At 40.3% G+C, this 19,783-nt stretch overlaps 1 protein-coding gene across 1 annotated transcript in view; it reads left to right on the top strand.

Annotated features, from left to right (window-relative positions):
• The window catches only part of RPS6KA2 (ribosomal protein S6 kinase, 90kDa, polypeptide 2), a 90,361-nt gene that overhangs the window by 26,018 nt on the left and 44,560 nt on the right, over positions 1-19,783 (top strand). The window contains exons 5-11 of the mRNA XM_010145749.1: positions 4,823-4,903; positions 5,698-5,777; positions 8,860-8,966; positions 14,232-14,269; positions 15,018-15,160; positions 17,078-17,148; positions 17,940-18,028. Of these exons, the coding sequence (XP_010144051.1) occupies positions 4,823-4,903; positions 5,698-5,777; positions 8,860-8,966; positions 14,232-14,269; positions 15,018-15,160; positions 17,078-17,148; positions 17,940-18,028 (609 nt within the window). The remainder of the gene's footprint in view (positions 1-4,822; positions 4,904-5,697; positions 5,778-8,859; positions 8,967-14,231; positions 14,270-15,017; positions 15,161-17,077; positions 17,149-17,939; positions 18,029-19,783) is intronic.

The raw sequence follows: 19,783 nt of genomic DNA, 5'->3' as shown, positions 1-19,783 counted from the left end.
TGCTGAACTGATACCATGTCATTGTGTGTACATCAAGGGATGTCCCTAGGTCATCATCATTTGACAGTGTACATAGCTTAGAGATGCACTCACTCTTAGTTTTTAAGTAAGACATATGGACAAGAAGTTAATTGGCTGAAATTTAATTTATATTTCCATATTTAAATCTGAACCAAGTTGTTATCATGAGAGCTTCAAAGAGGGAAGCAGGATTGTGGTTTTATGCAGAAAATATACAGTTAGTCCATTCTTGAGAACTTTTTTTCTCTTCTTGGAAGATGCTCTCCCTTTTCTGCTTTCCCTTCTGTACTTCACGGTCATTAAATTGAAACAGCACAATAATTAAAAATTCATACTTTAAATAAAACCCTCTCCTTAAGCATTCAGTGTTAAAGTAAGCAGTATCATCCTCCTCTTTAATGTTCAGAACTAGACAGACAACAGTGGAAAAGCTCTATTTACTTGCATGTATCCACAGCTGCCTCCAATTCTCTCATACCACAATAATACCTGGAAACAGGAACTGTTTTTATTTCAAGGTAGCATGTGCTTCCTCTGCTGTTACAAGCTCCACCATTCTGGTCTCATGACACCAGGAATTATTTCAGGGGAGCTAATTTGTGAGAGCGTGCAGTCTTCACGGCTTTTTGCTCCAGGTTGTGTTCTCTGCCTGTGTCTGACATATAAAGATAAGTGGCAAAACTCACCTTTCAAACTAAATTCAATACTAGGTAGAAAGGGCAAGAGTTTAGCAGATGAGCACTGTTTTCAATGAACATTTTAATGATAGAGGTGAACACCTGGTGTAAGCAGTACCTGCCCACGCCACCTGTGTGCTACACTGAGGCCCCTACAAACGGTCAAAGTAAGGATGGGAGAGCTGAGGTATTTGCACTTTCCTCTGTGCCTTTGGTGTACATCCCCTGACATTAGGGGGTGGGCAGATGGAAAGGCTATTCCGCAGAACCATGCAGGTGCCATGCCGGTGTCTCAGCCATGTGCTGAGCAGTGCTGAACTGAGCTGCTCAGTCACCTTCCCTGGAGCTACTGAGCTCCAGTGCTGGTCTTGCAGCTCTTTGATAAGACCATCAGAGAAAAGGGATTCACTCAGAGGGGAATCAACAGAAATAGCTCCTTGACAGAGATCCCATTATTCTGGAATGAGTGGAGAGCTTCATGGTGGTACATGTTCATTGATCCCCAAATGAGACTAAGCAAAGACACACATTTGCTTTGTCACCTGCATAGATGTAACTATTTTTAATGGTCAGGCTTTATCATCACTGGCACTGCAGCAGCTGTTCAGACCCTCTCCATCTGCTCACTCTCCATGCTGCTGGAGGAGTCCCTTCATAGCCAGGATCTAGCAGGCTGAATAAGCAGCCAAAATTAATTCAGATCATGCTTGAGCAAATTAATCTAATTATTTGACTGAGAGGATGTTAAGAACTAGAAGGGAGTCTCCCTCAGCAGAGCAGACTGAGGCCACTGAATAGTAGAAAACAATCTCCAAAGCGCAGAAGAGAGGCACTTTCCTGCTCACTACCTGAAAGGTGACAGAGGAGTCAGACAGAGATGGAGCCTCATGCTGTTTATTATGTTGAAGTGTCATCTCTTCTCTGAAACCTTTCCCAATGAATACCAGACCCACACTTCCCCAATCCCAAAAATACAAGAGGGAGGAAGAGCAGGAGAATTCCTATTTCCAGGTATAGCTGTAATGAGAGAAAATAATTCCCTTCTGCTATAACAGAATCAATAGTTAAAGGAGAAGAGATTTAACCTTGCATGTTTGTGAAATATCATGACCATGGACGTGCAGCATTTGGTGCAGTAACTGACAGCGCCCTGTGGTACATAAGCTAGTGCAAGCAGATTGATACCTGTAAGGAGGCTACTTCAATGGTTAAGACCAGGCACATCCCAGAGATATGGAAGTAACAGGGTAAGAACAGGAGAGTGGGAGAAAGAAGGTGAACTTGCCTTTTTAGATAATATTATTAATAGCTTCTCTGGTGGGATTGTAGAAAAATCTGACCTATATGGCTCCTGCCCTCAGTTTAAATCAGGTGGTATCTGATGCTGGAAGACAGCGAAGGCAGGTCACCAACTCATGTGCCAAGCTGTAATCCTGATTACTTGTTCCAGTTACCTTTTTTGGAAGCCAAAGTGAAGGTGGTGATTAGAGCAGCTTTGGGGGAGTCTAGGTTCAGAGTGGTTACTGGGTCATGACTCTGGAGAATGAGGTGTCTTCTGTGATGACATAGCCTTTTCTTTACTATCACTTTGGCTGCTGTATACACGTGGGGAGGAGGGTGATATGGCAGCCTGACAGGTCCTCAGCATGTACCATCACAGCAGTGAGCAAAGCACAGTGTTGGAGACTTTGGCAAAGCACGTGGCCACACAGGTGTGCCTTTACCTGTTCAGAGGATGAAATGGTGGGGACAGGAGGGTGCACTGCTGTTCTGTCAGCCTGTTTGGACGCCTGTGCAGTGGAAGCACAGAGAGGCACATTGCTAGACTATCTGACCAAGCTTAATGGGAAATGTCCCACATAGAGTGTTCAGCAAATCCCACTTGTCCAACGAGAATTCCTGCCTGGGAGAATCGCTGATTTACAGCATGAGAAATGCTCTGCCTTCATATAAGTTAAGCATTTTCTGAATGTGTGTTGTTTTATTTTTACTTGTGAGATAAGATTATGATTCTGAGATTCCCTTTGTTTCCATTTTTAGCTACAAGGTAGCTTAGGTTGAGTAAGCTAGTAAAGCTTGCATCGCTATTGACGTAGGTAAAACATCAAAATATCAAGAAAGCCAAGCATCCCTCCACTCATGTTTAAGGTTTTCATATCAGCTGTTTTGGTCCTGTTTCTGTGCATCAATTTTTGATGTACAGCAACAGTGTGACAAAAAGTGAGTGCAAGGTTCAAGCAAACTACTCATTTGAATTGCACCTACAGGTTTATCAGACTGCAAGGTTCAAGCACACTGTTTTATCTGAACTTCACCTACAGGTTTATTACACCGCTGTTGCAGGTTTTCACAGACACAATGGAAGAATGCACTATTAGAACTTAAAAAGCAAGAATACACTATAATAACCCAAAATCCACTAAAGATTACACTTATGTTAGTTAATCACTCATGTTCACGAACTTACAACATGCTAAGTATTCACTCACCCCTCCAGGTAAGGGTTCTGAATCCCAGAAGAGTGACCTTGGCTGGTCCTGTCCAAGGCGGAAGGGTCTCCATACACTGCCAATTTTCCTACCCAAAACTCATGGTTTTTATCCCCTGTTGTACGAGAGGTTTGGCAGGGCTGTGCCTGAGCAGATTAGACTATCTGGGACGTTTATTTTTGGTGGTGTGATGGCCCTTATCCTTCTGTGAGTGAGATTTAGCCTGTACTTGTTCTGTTGCTAATTTGGTGATGTCTGATACTGAATAGTGGTTGAATGGTGCTCAGGTCATTTTATTTGTTAAGGGATTTCAAGGCTTCACTTTGTTTCTGTTCTCAGTATGATGCAGTGTTCAGACAACTCTGGACTAAGCTGTTTCCACAGCACACACACCCCCAAAGTCATCTCTGCATAGATAAGGCAAAGTGGGAGAGGAATCTGAGTTGGGTTAACCACCCTCTGCATTTTGCCTTTGTTCTCAAAACCTGTTCAGCCAGTCAGGCCCAAACAAACAGAATATGTGGTTTCATTACAGTGTGTTCATTATCTGGGTGCTGAGAGTACTCAGCTTCTCAGCAGCTCCACAACGCATGCAGACAATGACAGAATCTCTCTGAGATCTCAGGCTTTAACACCTAAAATACTCTCATAACATCTCCTGTAGATGCTTTCAGCCGAAAAGCATATTTACATTGTGTAATGCGGAGAAACAAGGAGAAAATATCAATACATTCATTACAGAATTAGTAAAATTGTGATTGAAAAATAAATCTATAAGATCACGAGCTGATAATGGGGGGCTTGAATCCTCCTCAGTGGCTGCTCACAATGATTGCCAGGAAGAATTTGGCATAAGACAGAATTAGTAAAATTGTGATTGAAAAATAAATCTATAAGATCACGAGCTGATAATGGGGGGCTTGAATCCTCCTCAGTGGCTGCTCAACATGATTGCTACGAAATATTCAGCATCAGTTTTAATTAGTTTGAACCAAGCTCACCTCTTTAACTATTTTTTCTCTTATTTTCTGTTAATCTCAACCACAAGAAGCATTTTTCTCACTGCTACCACACAATAATTTATCTCTACATATAAAAACAGTTTTTTATGTTTTTAAATCAGCTTTTTTTCTTTATTAATGATTGTTTGGGTGGTTTATTGGAAGCTTAAAATATTTTATATGAATCACTTTGAAAGAGTGCTTTTCAGTGATATGAATGCTTCATCAGCACAATACAGAATGTTAATTTGCAAAGGTTAACCCAGCAGGCTGTGCGATTGCTACCCTCTGTTTAATCCTAAATGAGATAGAGTTATTAATTTTATATAGTTTGAATTTTCACATTAACATTCTTTTCTGCAAAGCATAGTCATCTTCCTGTTGTTTGTAATGCTGTACTCCTTTAAGTTAGGGCAATTCTCTACAGAGGAAGACATGAGCTTACTCTTTGCACAGACGAGACAGGCAGAAAAAGGGGACGTTAGAGAGTTGCATGATTTGCCAAAGGTCACACCACAAGCCATCAGTAGAGTGAGAAGCAGAATCTAAATCACACGAACCTCATTCCAGTCCTGTATCCAGTGACCACGCTGCTTCTTAATATGTCGCTGTTCTTACTGTTCTTTCTTTATAGTTCGGGATCGGGTACGATCAAAAATGGAGAGAGATATTTTGGCAGAAGTGAATCATCCGTTCATAGTCAAGCTTCATTATGGTAACTATAATAAAATATAATTCATATTTGTTCTTAAATTGGTTGGGGAATTGTAACTAGATGTGTTATAATTTCATACCCCCTGCCTACCTATGATTCTGTCGCCAACTAAGTCATAGAGGCTACCTCTGGGAATTCATCGTTTATGCTAAAGGAGAATTCCAGTGTACGTAGCTTTTAGCCATTCCTCCATCAAAATACATTTGTCTTAAAGTCTGATGTGATAAATAGTGGTGGTGGGGTAAGTGGTGAATACACATCTGCCAGCGCCCTCACCTGCTGTTGGGTATCATTTAGAAAAAGAGACTCTAAATAAAAACTTTTTAATAATTAGTGCCAGTCCGAGTTTGTATATGTGTAAGGTATCGATGGAGTTGCCTTCCTCTACCTCACCAGCTCCCTGAGGAGGCCCACTATAACTGTAAAGGGTCTTCTGAGGACATGTTGGATAGGATGGGCCCTTCTCTCACACAAACCCATGAGCTTCTCTCTAAGCCTAGCCATCAGTGACTTCAGGTACCCTGCGCAGTGGAAAGCAATATTAATTCACAGGTGCTTAGCATGGAAAGGAATATATTAGTAATGCATTGTTGTCTCTCAGCTGATAGCATTTTTCTCCCATAGTCTGAGCTCAATTGCTTAGTTCTATACAGAAATTAAATTTTTCTGTTCTCAAAGTGCTGAATCACAGGGAAGCTAATGGCATGAATGATATATTGCTAGTCAACCACATTCATTCTTTGGAGACTTTATCTTAATTCAAAATTCCAACATCTCATCCTTTTCTAATACAGCATTTCAAACAGAGGGCAAGTTGTATCTAATACTAGATTTCCTGCGAGGAGGGGACCTTTTCACAAGACTCTCCAAAGAGGTAAGCTGATAGATTGTTAACTTAGGAATGAATGACTGTCCTGGATTTCCAGAACTCGGATTAAGTTGGTGGGAATGAAGAATGACCTTGGGAATAGTCCTTCTATATATGTGTAATAGAGCTGTATCATCTTGCATCTTTAAGTGGGTTCTTCGTACTTGTATTTGAATTATGCCATAGGTATTACAGAAGATAGCATGTAATAATCACTGTTGTAGAAAAGTGCACCACTACTAAGCCATTCCCATAGTAAAATAGCCCCAGACTCATTGCTTGCAAAATATTATTGTGGATGTGATGAGAAACACTCTGAGGAATCAATCCCAAATACATTTTGCCCTGGGGGCAGGCACAGAATTGCTGGAAAAACACAGCTGCTTCTAGCAGAAAGAAGGGATGCCCGTAGGTCAGGGGCTGACCCTTGTAGCATGTGTGCAGAGGGGGGCATCAGCCCATGAGTGGGAAAAGAGTAATCTCCTGCAGCAGCTGTTGGGAGTGGGTCGGAGGCCACATAGTCCCCAGAGCTTGGAGGTTGGCTGTCACAGCCCTCACCTGCTCTGCTTCTGCTTGCCTGGGAGCACCTGCTGCTTCCATCACCTCCCTGGGCTCCCATCCCTTCCCTGTCCTCTGCAGGTCCTGCCCCTGGAAAAAAAGACAGCCAGGAAACATTCCAAACTTGAGTCTCAATAATGCCTGTAGGGAGCGGCGGCGGCAGGTTCTCTAGGTTCGTTTAGCCCTTGCCTGCATCTCCAAATGCCTCTATGAGCCAGCTGTCTGCGCTGCTTGAAGCAGTGCATCTTCCTGCATTTAGCCTCTGAAAGAGCCCTGTACTGCAGGCAGTACAGGAGGCTCTGGCGTGGCAGCCCTGATACCCCAGGGCTTGTCTGTGCCCCGGTATTCTCTGTCATCAACATGGTGTCTCCAGCCCTTCGTCTCTAGCTTGTGGAGACAGGGGTGCAGACCACCTAACCACCTAATACACCATCTTCAAATGCCACCTTAAGGGGAAGATCTGTTTGCGCTTTTTGGTTTGGGAGGTTACTGATGGACCAAAAAAGCTGTGAAAACAGTATTTTTACTCAAAAGTTCCCTAGCTTTTTTTTTTTCCCCATCTGATTCCTGGTTTGGTGACATGCTGCAGGCTGCTGTGTGCACCACATGTTGGAAGCCCAAGAATTTGCTTTGAAGGCTTGTTTGCTAATGTGAGGAGACTTTAGCAATAGGTTAATTACACTGCCAAGTAATGATCCTTGTATAAGTACACGGTACATGGTAGCAGTTATTTTTAATATGAGGAAAAATATTAAAGAACATAAAGATAGCCTTCTGCTGTTTGTCATGAAATCAGGCTTTGTTAGCAAGGTTGCTGGCTTAGCAAGAACCTCTCTGGTTTCATGGAATAGAGAAAAAGTGATTCTTGCCTATGAAGGGTAGTAACCTGTTCTGCACAATCAGGGAATTTGAAAGTGAAAGAGAGCAGCTCAGATTTTGTACTCCTTTAAAACTTCACATTTTCCCCAAAGCTTTTCCGGTGCAATGCACTGACTTCTGTGCTTTATACTATCAAGAATGAGGTACTCTTGACAGTCCTTTTACTTACTTCTTTTTTCAGTAATGGCAGCTCATCTTGTCTACCTATACTTTGCATATGTTGAGTGGCAAGGTATCACGAGGGAAGAAGTTATGGGAAGACTTGTACTGCTTGTAATTTGTTCATTATGGACTCAGTCCAATGGTATTTCTTTCAGCGGAATTTCAGTTGGATCCCATATACTACGGCATGTGTGCATGCAAAGCTTCTCTCTCTCTTGCTGTGGCTTTCTGAGACAGGTGACCTTAACTAGGTATTTCTGTATAGATTAGATTTTTCCTATCCTGCTGATTTAATCTCCTGTCTACATAACTTATTGTAAACCTTATAAATAATTCAAATTTTGTTTATAGTTAATGCAATTTTTAAGTTCAGTCCAATTAAATTTTTAGTCAGTTTTTACTTGTGTATTCTTTTTCTTTCTAGTCTTTGCAGTGACATTCTTAATTAAAATATGTGACATCTGTTCTCTGAATCCTCTCTTTTTGTTTTCAGCCCTTTGCAGCTTCTCAGAGCGCTGAAGTGTTATGGATGCCCCTTTGCAAGAGCAGAAACTTAATTTTAAAATAAGCTCAGCAACTTCTTCTGTAGATATTTACATTCACATATGATACGTAAATTTGTATTGATCTAACTGATTTAACTTCTCTCATACATAGTATCACACTTGTATATCTAATATACCAGCTTCTCTTTCTGCATTATTCTTGCTGTACATAATGATATTTAATTAAAGAGAACATAATAGCATCTGGGGTATAATGAAAACTGAACCAAAGGGGTTTCTTGCCATCTGAGTTTTTATGGGCTCAGTGTCATTCTGATTATAGAAGCTTCTTCTCGCCTAAACCAGAGCATTCAGTGTTAGCAGTATCTATTTAAGCAATAAAAAGGAAACAAGTGCTCTCATTTTAGACCTCATCAGGCCCTGGATGTCAGACAACACACCACTGCTTAGGGCATCTGCACTGAGATTCCTTGAACGTTCAGTTCATGGGGTTTTAAATTCATCTTTGACTCACTTCATGCTGTGTATTCCACTCAGATTTGGAAGCGCTTCACTTCCCCAAAGAAGTTACCCCATGTTATTTGGGGGAAATTTGGTAACCAAATGCGAAGATTTAGCAAATTAAGAGATATGAAAGCAATAGGGGCTGCACGGTATGTATTGAATTTTGCCATTCATGTCCAAAGGCTAAGGAGTTAGAACTTTATTCGTGTTATTGCCACATGATGTCATCTAAACAGATCAAACAAGTAAGAGCAGTATGTTTTAAGGAACAGAAGTACTCAACAGATCACGTTTTGTTTTATACAGTGAACCTGGTAAAAATTGTTCATGTGAATTCAGACTAATTATTGAACTTTTAATCTGATATGATGGTCCTTCCACCATTTCTGAGTTAGACAATTCCTTCCCCATGTCTGTTTAACACAAGTCAGCCGCTGCTGTCCAATAAATAGATATGGTCTTCTCTTCCTTCTCACTAGGTGATGTTTACAGAAGAGGATGTCAAGTTCTACTTAGCTGAGCTGGCGTTGGCATTAGACCACCTCCATGGTCTTGGAATTATTTACAGGGATCTAAAACCTGAAAAGTAAGTTAATGAGAAAGAATGAACCAAACCATAAATACGTGAGCTTTTAGGTCTTTTCTGCTCCTTGTCATGCAAGTAAGTAAAAAAGTGCCAGAGGCTCTGCCTTTCTTCTTGTATGTGACACTCTATAAGTGAGACCCTCACCATCAGCAGTAGGGTCTTCCTATCATATGGTTCTAGCATGAGGCCAAATATTTTGACTGTACTCCAGTGTGATGGTGAATGATCTCAGTGCAGAATTTAGATCTCTGTGCCTTTGAATTCAGTAGCCCTGTTTTCCATTTGCGGCATTTAATCTGGCCTTCCTCTTGATGTGGTATAAACCACTCAAAACAACTCCACTTTCAGATCATGTGAAGTATGCCTTGGGACTGTTCAGTTTTACTGTAGCCATTGCTTAAATTAAATGAGCATCTCTGAAAACTAGTGTGTATATTAGCTCCTGAGACAAATTATAGTCAGGATTTTAAAAACACTTTTATTAACAATCCTAAATCTTTTCCCCAAAATTATTCTCCCTTATATTTGCAGTTATCTTCTATTCCTAATGTGGTTTATGGAGCATTTTCCTTTCTTTTTCTTTGCAGTACATCAGTAGACTAAATGACATCCTTGGTGATATCACTAGGAGTGACATGATGTTGTTTTTATTCTGTGCCATTTGCCTGCTGCTTTGCCTGCATCTTCTGTGCCAGCTCCAACAAAACAGGCTGCAACATTTCGAAGTTAGCAGCTTTGTTGACGTAACGGTCACCGTCATGTAACAAAGACGACCACTGAGGGCAGTCAGTTTGGCTGCTGCTTATACTATCAAAGTATAACAGCAGACCAGACTTTTCCTTCTGTGACATGGAATTTAAAAATATACAGCTCTTTCTTTAAAATGGAGTGCTATTGTTTTCACACTCATGAAAAAAATAACAAAATTGATAGAAGGTGGGCTTTGTAGGAAGGGGAGGAGACTATTTATCTACAACACAGTACTATGTGATTTAAACTTTAAATTAAATTTTATGTTTTGGTTACAAAATACTAGTAGTAGCAGCAGCAGCACAGGAGTTCATACAGATGTGCATAACAAGAACTCTCAGTCCTTTGGGCTAGAGACCCTTTTGCAGGTGACTGAAATTTCCTGTATTTGCCCATTTATGCAACCAAAACTGAAAAACAGAGTCTTTGGCAAATACAGGAAGCCATTCTCCAAATTAAACAACTGGAAGGAGAAAAGTACCACTTTGTTACTAATACGAAATGCAGGTAGGCAGCGGTCACACCATTGCTGCCACCGCCACGTGCTATTGCATTGTTTGCCAGAGGCTCTTCAGTGTTAACTTCATTCTGAATTGCTGTTTTATTCACTCAGCATCAACAAACATGTACATAATAGAATAACTCCAATTACAGGTTTTCAGTTTTAAACTTTGTTTCTAGAGAGTGTTAGTATGCATCACACACTGCTTCTCTTTGCAGTGTTAGGTGAAGCTGTTTTCCAAGCTAACACATGGCATATGAAGCTGCTATTAGGTGTCTAAATATGAGCCTGTATATTCAAATATAAGTCACAGTGCTGTTTATAGGTACATGCCACAATTTTTTGTTTTAGAAGTTAGAAACCAAGGAGAAAATTAAGTGCATGCCAAAACTATTCACTGTGAGGTACTGAGAACCTGATTTTTCAGAGTTCTCAGCATTATGTGTCACTTTGCATTTCAAAGCACATCTCTGACTGACTTCAGTTGCAGTTGAGAACACTTAAAACTTCTGCAGACCAAACTGCAGTGTCTCAAATCAGGGATCAGTGAATTGAGAAATTAGAGCTCACCTAAAAAAGGAAGGTGTCACTGATTTGCCATTGTCACATAGAAACATGTCAAAAACGTAAAGCTGAAACCCAGTTATCTGTATATTTTTGTCTGACCTGAGATCAGACAGCCATCTCCTTCACTGTAGCACTCTGCTAAAATCCCCAAATATTACCTGTTCTGCCAACTGAGGCAAGAGTTCTCTGGAAGAAAATAAAAAGTATCGTCATGCAATTAAAGACTTTCATACAGTGAGATCACTGCGTAAAGTTAAGGTGGCAGCCTTCATTCCGGTGTTTCCTAACTTCTGAATGTATGGTTTATAGTCTTTGATGGATAGATAAATAGAATCCAGTGATATAGTTGAATCTGGATACAACTGCCATAGTACAAAACGGGACTTCATGGTGTCAATGAAGCTACAGGAGAGATGAGTTTGGGCTAAGGCTGTTCAGCGTGATGAGATAGTATGGGGTTATACAAACACTGAAATTTCACAAAAGGTGGACAGTTTGTGAGGATCTTCATCTTTCTGGGAGATATTTGAATACTTCACTCTATCTGGTACTTTCAATTAAAAAGCCTGCAATCAAAATAAACACTCTTTATGAAGTTTTGTGTTTTCTTTCCAACCTGAAATTTTGTCTACAATTTCTGAAAAACCTGAAGTGAGGATTGAATTTTCTGCACAACTGAGGTGACTTGGAAAGAAGCTTAAATCACCAAAAGAATACCACCCCAACTCAGAGTTCCAGCTTTAACAGATTTGGCAGAACTTTAGGGTGATCTGAGTATATTGGAGTTTAAAGTGAAGCCCAAAAGACTTGATTCATAATTAAAAATAGAGGGAAAGAAAGAAACATGAGAGAATTGCTATGGCCTTGACTTAAGAGTCACTATAAAATAATCTCAACAACAATAGCAAAGGCTCTTTATCCCTGTGCTAAAGTTGCAGCAGCAAACCTACCAAGGATGTTGCTCTACTGTGAGCTTCTCCTGTAACCTGGAGTATGTCATTCCCCTGTTGCTAGCTTAACTGCCCAGGCTCTAATGTGGAGATTTTCAGCCTTTATTTTTTTGTGGGCAATCCTGAGGCTAAAATGTTGTTATTGTTTTGAAATAAAGAAGCGGTTGACAATGATAATATCCTGTAAAAGCACATAAACTGAGCAAATAAAATGGAAAAATCTTGTAGAGAAAGGTTATCATTCAATGGGATTCTAGCCCAGTTTAACATCTAAAAGGAGACTACTTCTTAAGGTTTTTATAATTTCAAAACATTAATTTAGAAGAAAGATTTTTCTCAAGCCTGAATCACATTGACAATTTCTGATTCTTTTTTCCCTTCTGCAAAGTAATACTAGCTTGTTTCAGATGAGGTGATCCTGCAAACCATAGCTAAAGTAATTGTGGTTGTCACAACAGATTTTCTACTACTGACAGTGTGGAATAAAAAAAGAACTATAAAGTGATAAACATAAAAAGAGAAGACAGAAAGTGTGATCAGAGTATAAGTTTGTTTCCCCAGTCAAAGGGAAACCATGTCTGTTGTTGTAATCCAGACGCTTTGAAGCAGGTATATTGTTCTGTTCTTCTTAATGTCACTCAAAGCTAATTCAGAACTCTGGGTTTTTTTACTTCCTTACTGTTAGCATATTATTTTCTTTTTACAGAAAATATAATTTGTAGTTCATAACCATAGCATTGTATGTGATGGCAAATGTGGAAACACCCAGCTGTCCAAAGGGTGCTGCCAGGGACCGCGGGAAAGCTGCAGGCAGCGGAGGGCATCATGTAAGGGTGATTAGGGAACGCAAGACAGAGGAAGGAACCGCAGATCAAGTTTTAGGGGATATAGAATGCACATCCATAGGAAACCAAGATCTCTGCATTTACCTGCTCATATGAACTTTCAGTGTCATAAAATCTGTTGTATGCTTCAGGCTCGCTTAACCTAAGACAGAATTATTAGACTGATAGCTGTGTTCGTATTGCCTCCATTCCTTTAATGAGGGTGAAGTATGAACTCTCTGATCAGGATAAAGGAATGGAAAACATATATTGTATACATAGAAAAGTAGCATGGATTTTTCAATAGGAAATTGATGAAATTTAAAATTGATGTTTCTGGGGAAAATCCCACACCCTTTGAATTGCATCATTTTTCACAGGGGCTTCCTAGTGTGGGGCAAAATTTTAGGTGATTTCAGTGAGCTGTATTCCTCCTTGCTGTTATTCCAGAGCCGGGTCTGCGAAGTTCCTACGTTCACCTCATTTCCACACTGGCAGGGAAAAAAAATACATTTAAACATTAAAAAATACATTTAAACTTGCCTATTACAGGTGAGTACTTAAAAATTATGTCTCTGAGAAACGTGGGGAGAAAGAATGGAGGCAAAGATGCTTTTATTGAGAAGAAAAAGCTTTAATTATTGAACACATAGTAGTGACTCAGCTGCTGGCGTTTGTTTGATGAATTACACAATCACAGTCTGTTCTTAACACACAAACAAATGACAGAAGATCATCTCTTTTCAATTACGTTTCAGTACAGAGACAACTTTTCACAAAACCATAGCCCGGTGCATTTATTTCACTTCTGTCTTAGTTCCTTCCTGAATAATTGGATTAAATTTACTGTCTAGGAGAAGGGAATATAAAAATAGCTGACACCTCATTAGACCATTTTGAAAGTAGAAATGTACTAAATCTGACTAGAACTGAAGAAACACCATCCTCATTATTTTATCAAGATTTATAGGTGGAAAATGTACCAAAAATCATTATTTTTCAATTTTGGTGTTCCTTCTTGTTTCCGTAAAAACTGGCAGTGCTTTTTGTGAACTGCAGTTGGTTTTCTCACAGAAACATTAGAGTGCCTTTGTGAGAATAAAATATATTGGCAAGTGGCAAACTTGAGAACACTTGAACTTGGCTTCCAGGCTGTTTTCATTTAAGCTTCCGGACAGAGTAAATTAGCAGAGGCTGAAATCCATGCACTTAGGCTGTGGCTAGTCACTGTGCTCTTCAATCGCTTATGTTACTCCAGCATGAACATACCTACCTTTGGAGTTAATTTTAGGTCCAGTGAGTCCAAGAGCTGATTATTTGTGTGCTTGCCTTTATTATTGTGAGAAGAGCGAAACCCTGTAGCTCCTTCTCCTGCTGGAAGCAGATCCTCTGCAGTTGTTGACTTTGAACTCCCAGTTCTTTCTGAGCTCAGTTTGCATGCCCACCCTAAGCACGCCATGGAGTAAGGAGACTCCCCATGCAACTGCTGCAGGTCTTGCCTGCTTCAAACGTGAGATTAGGCAGACTTCTGACAATGGGTTTTCTTTCTGGAAGCATATAATCCACTGAGGGTTTGTTTATATGTGTATTTGCATCTTGCATATCACCTTCCTGCCTTTAACATGTTTTATTCATGTTTGTTGACTGCACTCTGTGCTTTTATGCTTTACAGCATTCTTCTTGATGAAGAGGGACACATTAAGATAACAGGTATGTGAGGAACGGAAAACCTACTATCTACAAGCTGATTTTTCTTCTGTAGCGTGTTCCATGCATCTCGGTCTCTGCTTGGAAAGAGTTTGCTTTCAAAAGCTAAGAACACAAAAGTGTTTCAGTGTTGGGCTTCTCTTGTCTGACAATTTGTCAAGCACCTGTGCTGCACAGCACATGGGGAACATAGAGTTTTCTTGGTAAAAAGTTGTACTCTTGACTGATGTGAAGCATTCAGGCTTGGCTGCCTACTACTGTGAATGGAAGGATGCTTCCAACACGACTGCTTGCTCCAGATTAGATTCTCTGAATTAAAACTGTGCAGCAGACACCTAGAAAGGCATTCCTTTGCCATCCTGGAGGTGCTGTCTGGCCATCCTTTTCACTGGTATCCGTCTGGGATTATTATTCCTAATCTTTGGTTATCTGAGCAAGAATCCTTATCAGCATTGTCTTCAACAAACCTGAACTGTGTAATTCTGCTTATTTACATTATCTTTTCTGCTTTGGGCCAGCACCTCATTCTGAACTGAATATATGAAACAGCTACTTTCAGGACGTGTTAACAAATGCCCACTCCATGTAGGCAGGGCTTCAGCACGCACACGCCTGTGGCCTCTCTGCACGCAGAGAGAAGTGTGCTTCATCACCTGGATGGTGTGTTTTGTCTGAACAGTTTAAGTGAGCAAAAGTGTAAAATACCTTTTTTTATAGACCTGACAAGTCTTTTTTGTACCAATTTATTTAGATTTTGGTCTGAGTAAAGAAGCCATTGACCATGACAAGAGAGCATATTCATTCTGTGGGACAATAGAGTATATGGCCCCAGAGGTGGTCAACCGACGAGGACACACGCAGAGTGCCGACTGGTGGTCTTTTGGCGTACTCATGGTAATGGAAAAGTTGTGCGTGCTTGTTGGAGGGTTGCTGTAGGACTGATCTAATCCCTCAGATAAAACGTACTGCTTTCAGCAATTAAGGGTTGATAGGAAAGTAGATGTGTAATTATTGCTTGATTATTTTCACTGCATCAGTGATAGCAAACCAGCTGCTTCCGGCAGTACATGAGATAGTATTTGGTCCCAGGTTCTGCCTCTTCCTTCTCACAATCCTTTGCTGTCTTGGTTGATTACCACGAGCCATGCTCATTTCTGCCGCACAGAAACAGGGCAGGGCAAGCTCAAATGAGCGCAAGCATTTCAGAAGAAACATCTGCTTAGTTACGAACATGGTTCCTGTTAGGAAATAATTCCTCAAGCAACAATTTTCATATGTTAAGGATATCCTCTTAGAGAAACTCAGAAAATAACTCTTTTTTTCCTGCAAAATACAGATTGCAAGGACACGTTTGAGAGGGCACTCTGAATGTTTCACAGGACCTCAATGGTTCTTTTGCCATTCATCTGTGCGCTTCATGTCAGCATTGCTGACTCTTGTTCCACTAAAGAGATTCAGGTAGTTTTGGGGCTAGTGGTGGATTACCTGTAGTCTTGTTAGCTGGTGGGAGATTGTCATTCAAAAACTTCTCTTCTCTCCTGGTGGGATAAGGAAACAAATACACACAGGCTCCATGTCATCCTCTGTTCTTCTTCTGTACCAGTCTGTGTCTTGATTATGACTAATTTGGGATATTTGCTTTGCCCTGAGTGCATGCTGAAGCTGTTTTTAAAATTACGTATGTGAAACAGTTTTTAAATGATTGCTTTTCATGGTGGGGCAATCACTGGAAACAGGCACAAATGTATCAATTGGCACAGAGGAATAGTTAGGAATTAATCTTTTTCTTACATGATTTTTCATTGGATTAACTACACAGAAGTTGCACTTTTTCCCCACTGTTGCTTAACCTTTAAGAGTTCTACAAGCTAGTCTGGAGTTAGTTTAAATGGAATCAATACGAGAAACTGTGCTAATTCATTTTTTATACATGGAAATCAATGAAAAGTCAGTTAAAATGCAACATGAATTTGCCAAAAATCAGTCAGGCTAGATTAATCTGATATTTTACTTGATGAGATAGCCATCTTTTTCTAAACACAGTTAATGAAGTGCATCTCATGGGCCTCCATTACAATGAAGTATTTGATACAGTGTTGCTGGGGAAATTAATTAATTGAAGATGCTTATTAGTACCCATATCATCTATGGAAACAGGGAAAAACACCATAGACAGAAAGGAACTATTTCAGCTCAAGGGTAAAGTTGCCCCAAGAGCAGGTATGCATAAACTCATCATGAAATATAGTTAGCCTGGAAAGTAGAAGAAAGCTCCTGACTGCTTCAGAAATGAGGCCCTGGAAACATTTTCTGAGAAGAGCTCTGTGAGAAACATCTGACTACAGTGGAACTGCCTTGACAATGTGAGGTTTGTGCAGTGGTTCTCTATGTAGTGCAAATATGCAATCAAAAAGGTGGTTCGACTCAAGCTAAAAAGACAGGGAGTGGCATGCTGAACCCATTTTCCTTGTACAGTCCATGCCAAACACCTAAGAACAGCCATACCCTGTGGTATGGGGTAAGAGTGCTCCCAGCCAAATGTCTCACCTCCAGCATTGGCTATAAATATGGATGCTGGAGGAAACAGCATATATGACACTCCTTCTCAACCATACCAAAACTTGGCCTCAAGTATCAGCGTAAACAGTTTGTAACAAGACCCCTGAACAAAACAGTCATGGTTCTTCAGGTTCTACATAATCCAGACTTGCTGTGTCATTTTGTTGAAAATAGAAGGTGGGTGTGTTATCTATTAGCTATGGAGCCTGTCTCAACACTCATTTGAATTACCATTTTGTTGTCACTCCACAGTTTGAGATGCTGACAGGATCACTGCCCTTCCAGGGAAAAGACAGAAAGGAGACAATGGCACTCATACTCAAGTGAGTACCAAAACTGCCTTTGTTCCTCGAAATGTGAATTATTCTCTGGACAGCCTATAGATCCTAAGTATATGAAGGGTGGAGAATAATAATGTGCATAATGCATGAGGCATGAATTTGGTAAGATGCACACACCCGATGTCTAGGCTCTAAAGTGCCTTCAGAACAAATAGTAGGAAGTGAATTACTGAGAGAGCCTAACAAAGGAAACGTGTCTTACTTTCAGTAATAAAGGATATCATTATCCTCAGAGAAGTGTGAACAGTCAAATTTCTGCAGGACAGCTTATGGTTCTTTGTTGCCAAGTTTCAAATCTTTTCTTTTTCAGGTTTCCCCTTCACTTAATGTTAAGTGCAGACTTAAGCATTTGAAGCTTATGTTTGCCCAATATCACATTTTTCCCTGTAGCAGTGAATCACCAAGGAAAAAGTTTTATTCTCTTTAATCAATATGTGGTTTAGCCTAATTATTTTCATAAGTTTTGTTTGTTTAAATCCATTTTGATTCCCAAATTTATTGCAGCAAGCTAAAGAAGTAAAAAAAATTCTGTAGGAAAAAGAGCTATTTAGTTTGCAAAAGTTCTTATGAGATTTATTATATCTACTGCACCTCTAGTGAAGCCAGTGGTAAAATGCTTTTTAACTTCAACAGAACAAGGTCAGGTCCTCAGTCTGTATTGCATCTTGCTTAGGTAGCCTTTGGTCACCAAATTTATTCCACTTCCTAAGCCAGTGTGGATGGAGAAAAATTTTGAAAAATCTATTTTCTTTTCAAGTGTTGTGTTCTTTCAGAGCCAAGCTGGGAATGCCGCAGTTCTTGAGCATAGAAGCCCAGAGCCTGCTGCGAGCCCTCTTCAAAAGGAATCCCTCCAACAGATTAGGTACGTGCACACCTTTGATCAGGGCATTTGTTACGTGCGCTCTGCCTTGTCAGTCATTTCTCTCTGTGCATCTTCCCTGATAGTTATTCTCTTCATTATGCGGCATTTTGCATTCCTTCCCCAGAACATCGTGAACCTTGAGCATTACTAGAGAAATCTGCAAAGAGCACAGACAAACCGTTGGAATCTAAAACATGATGTTAGCTTGTATTTTATTTTTTCATTGAAGAGGGAGAGTAAACCAATAGTATTTGTGAAGGGTTGGAGATAACTGCTGCATTTGGTAATATAGGGAACACAGAAAGTGGTATCTTTTTAATTCTGTATAATTTAGCTGAAAATCTGAAAAAAAGAGCAGAATTTACCTCTTCCATTCTCAAATACATTTTGATGCTGTCTCACTCTATTTGCTGGGGAAATTTTCACAGTAGGCTTTCTTCTTTATTACCCAAAATGTATTATCTCCTTTCTTACTATTGTGTTTTCACCCTTTGTTAATAATCTTATTTACATTGTGATAAACTAGAAGGATGTATTGGATTATGTATCTTATGCCATCTGTACCTTTGTTTAAGAGTTTTATTAAGAAATTCATTGCATTTGGTGAGGTCATGGATAATGCCTGGTGCATGATTTTCATTGCAAATTTGGTCTTTGGTTTTTACGTGAAAAAATAAGAACAGTCATATCAAGTGATTGATATATATATAGACAGATAATAGCACTGTATTGTTTTTCATTTAAAAATTATGTTTAGTTCTGTGAAAAAAATTTGAAGGCTTCCCCATAGCTCTCATATTCATCATTTTGGGTGAACGAGGGAAGAATTTACTTCTCTGTTGGGTTTTTTGTGACCTTAGGACCAAGAATTTAATCCTTCAGTTCTGTAACTCTATCACAAGAAAAGAGCTGATAGGCCATATTTAAATATGTGATTGGTTGTCATTGCCATCCATGGCAGTTTTGGCAGCTAATAAATTACTTATTTTTTATAGAATGGCATAGACTGGTTAAATATTGAGACTTGTGAAAAGCAATTTGCTGCTCTCTGTTGAAACTGTTCACGCTTGTAAGATTATTTCAGATTGTAGTGGTAAAGTTAGAAACAAAAAGCTAAATTAGGAAATGGCTTGTTCTGAGATGTTGAAAGAGCAAGAGGTGCAAGAGAGGTTTCTCCCTTTCCTTCTTGAAATACCCACCCTCACTTCTCAGACACTGGAGATGGTGCTGCTGAAGGTGAGCAGTGCAGTGCATTTGGTCTTCTGCATAGCAGTCCTAGCGTTATCAGCCAGCCCAGCAGCAAACCACGAAAACGCTTGACAGACACCATCTGCCTAAGTGATGGGTCCTGCAGTTTCTCCTAGGCACATGTGGGTGTGCGTGCACACATGTAGAATGCTCTGCTCCGTGTCCTTGAGCTTCTGCTTGACATTTTCATGCTCTGGTAGCCCTGTCCCTTGCTGCTGGTGGGGCAGTGTGTGGGTTACTCCAGACCTCTGCTTTATACTGAACACCATCAGACTGTCACATTTTAGGTGAATGGGTGTCTTCTGCCTGGCTGCAGCAACTCAGCCAGAGCCCTTACCTCACACAGAGGTCAGACATCGTGGCTCACGATGAGATGGTCTCTGAGAGACCCTGACTCCTGCAGACAAGGACAGTATGGCGCAGGCTGCCTCTCCCTGCAGCCACGGGGGAGAGCAGGAGCCGAGTGCCCTTGCTTCACACGGGCACCAGGGGACGACAGCCTGACGT

Source organism: Buceros rhinoceros, unplaced genomic scaffold, assembly GCF_000710305.1.
Source record: "Buceros rhinoceros silvestris isolate BGI_N320 unplaced genomic scaffold, ASM71030v1 scaffold6361, whole genome shotgun sequence".
Classification (NCBI taxonomy): domain Eukaryota; kingdom Metazoa; phylum Chordata; class Aves; order Bucerotiformes; family Bucerotidae; genus Buceros; species Buceros rhinoceros.
The sequence above is the reverse complement of the archived record's forward strand: the minus strand, read 5'-3'. Positions and strand labels throughout refer to the sequence as shown.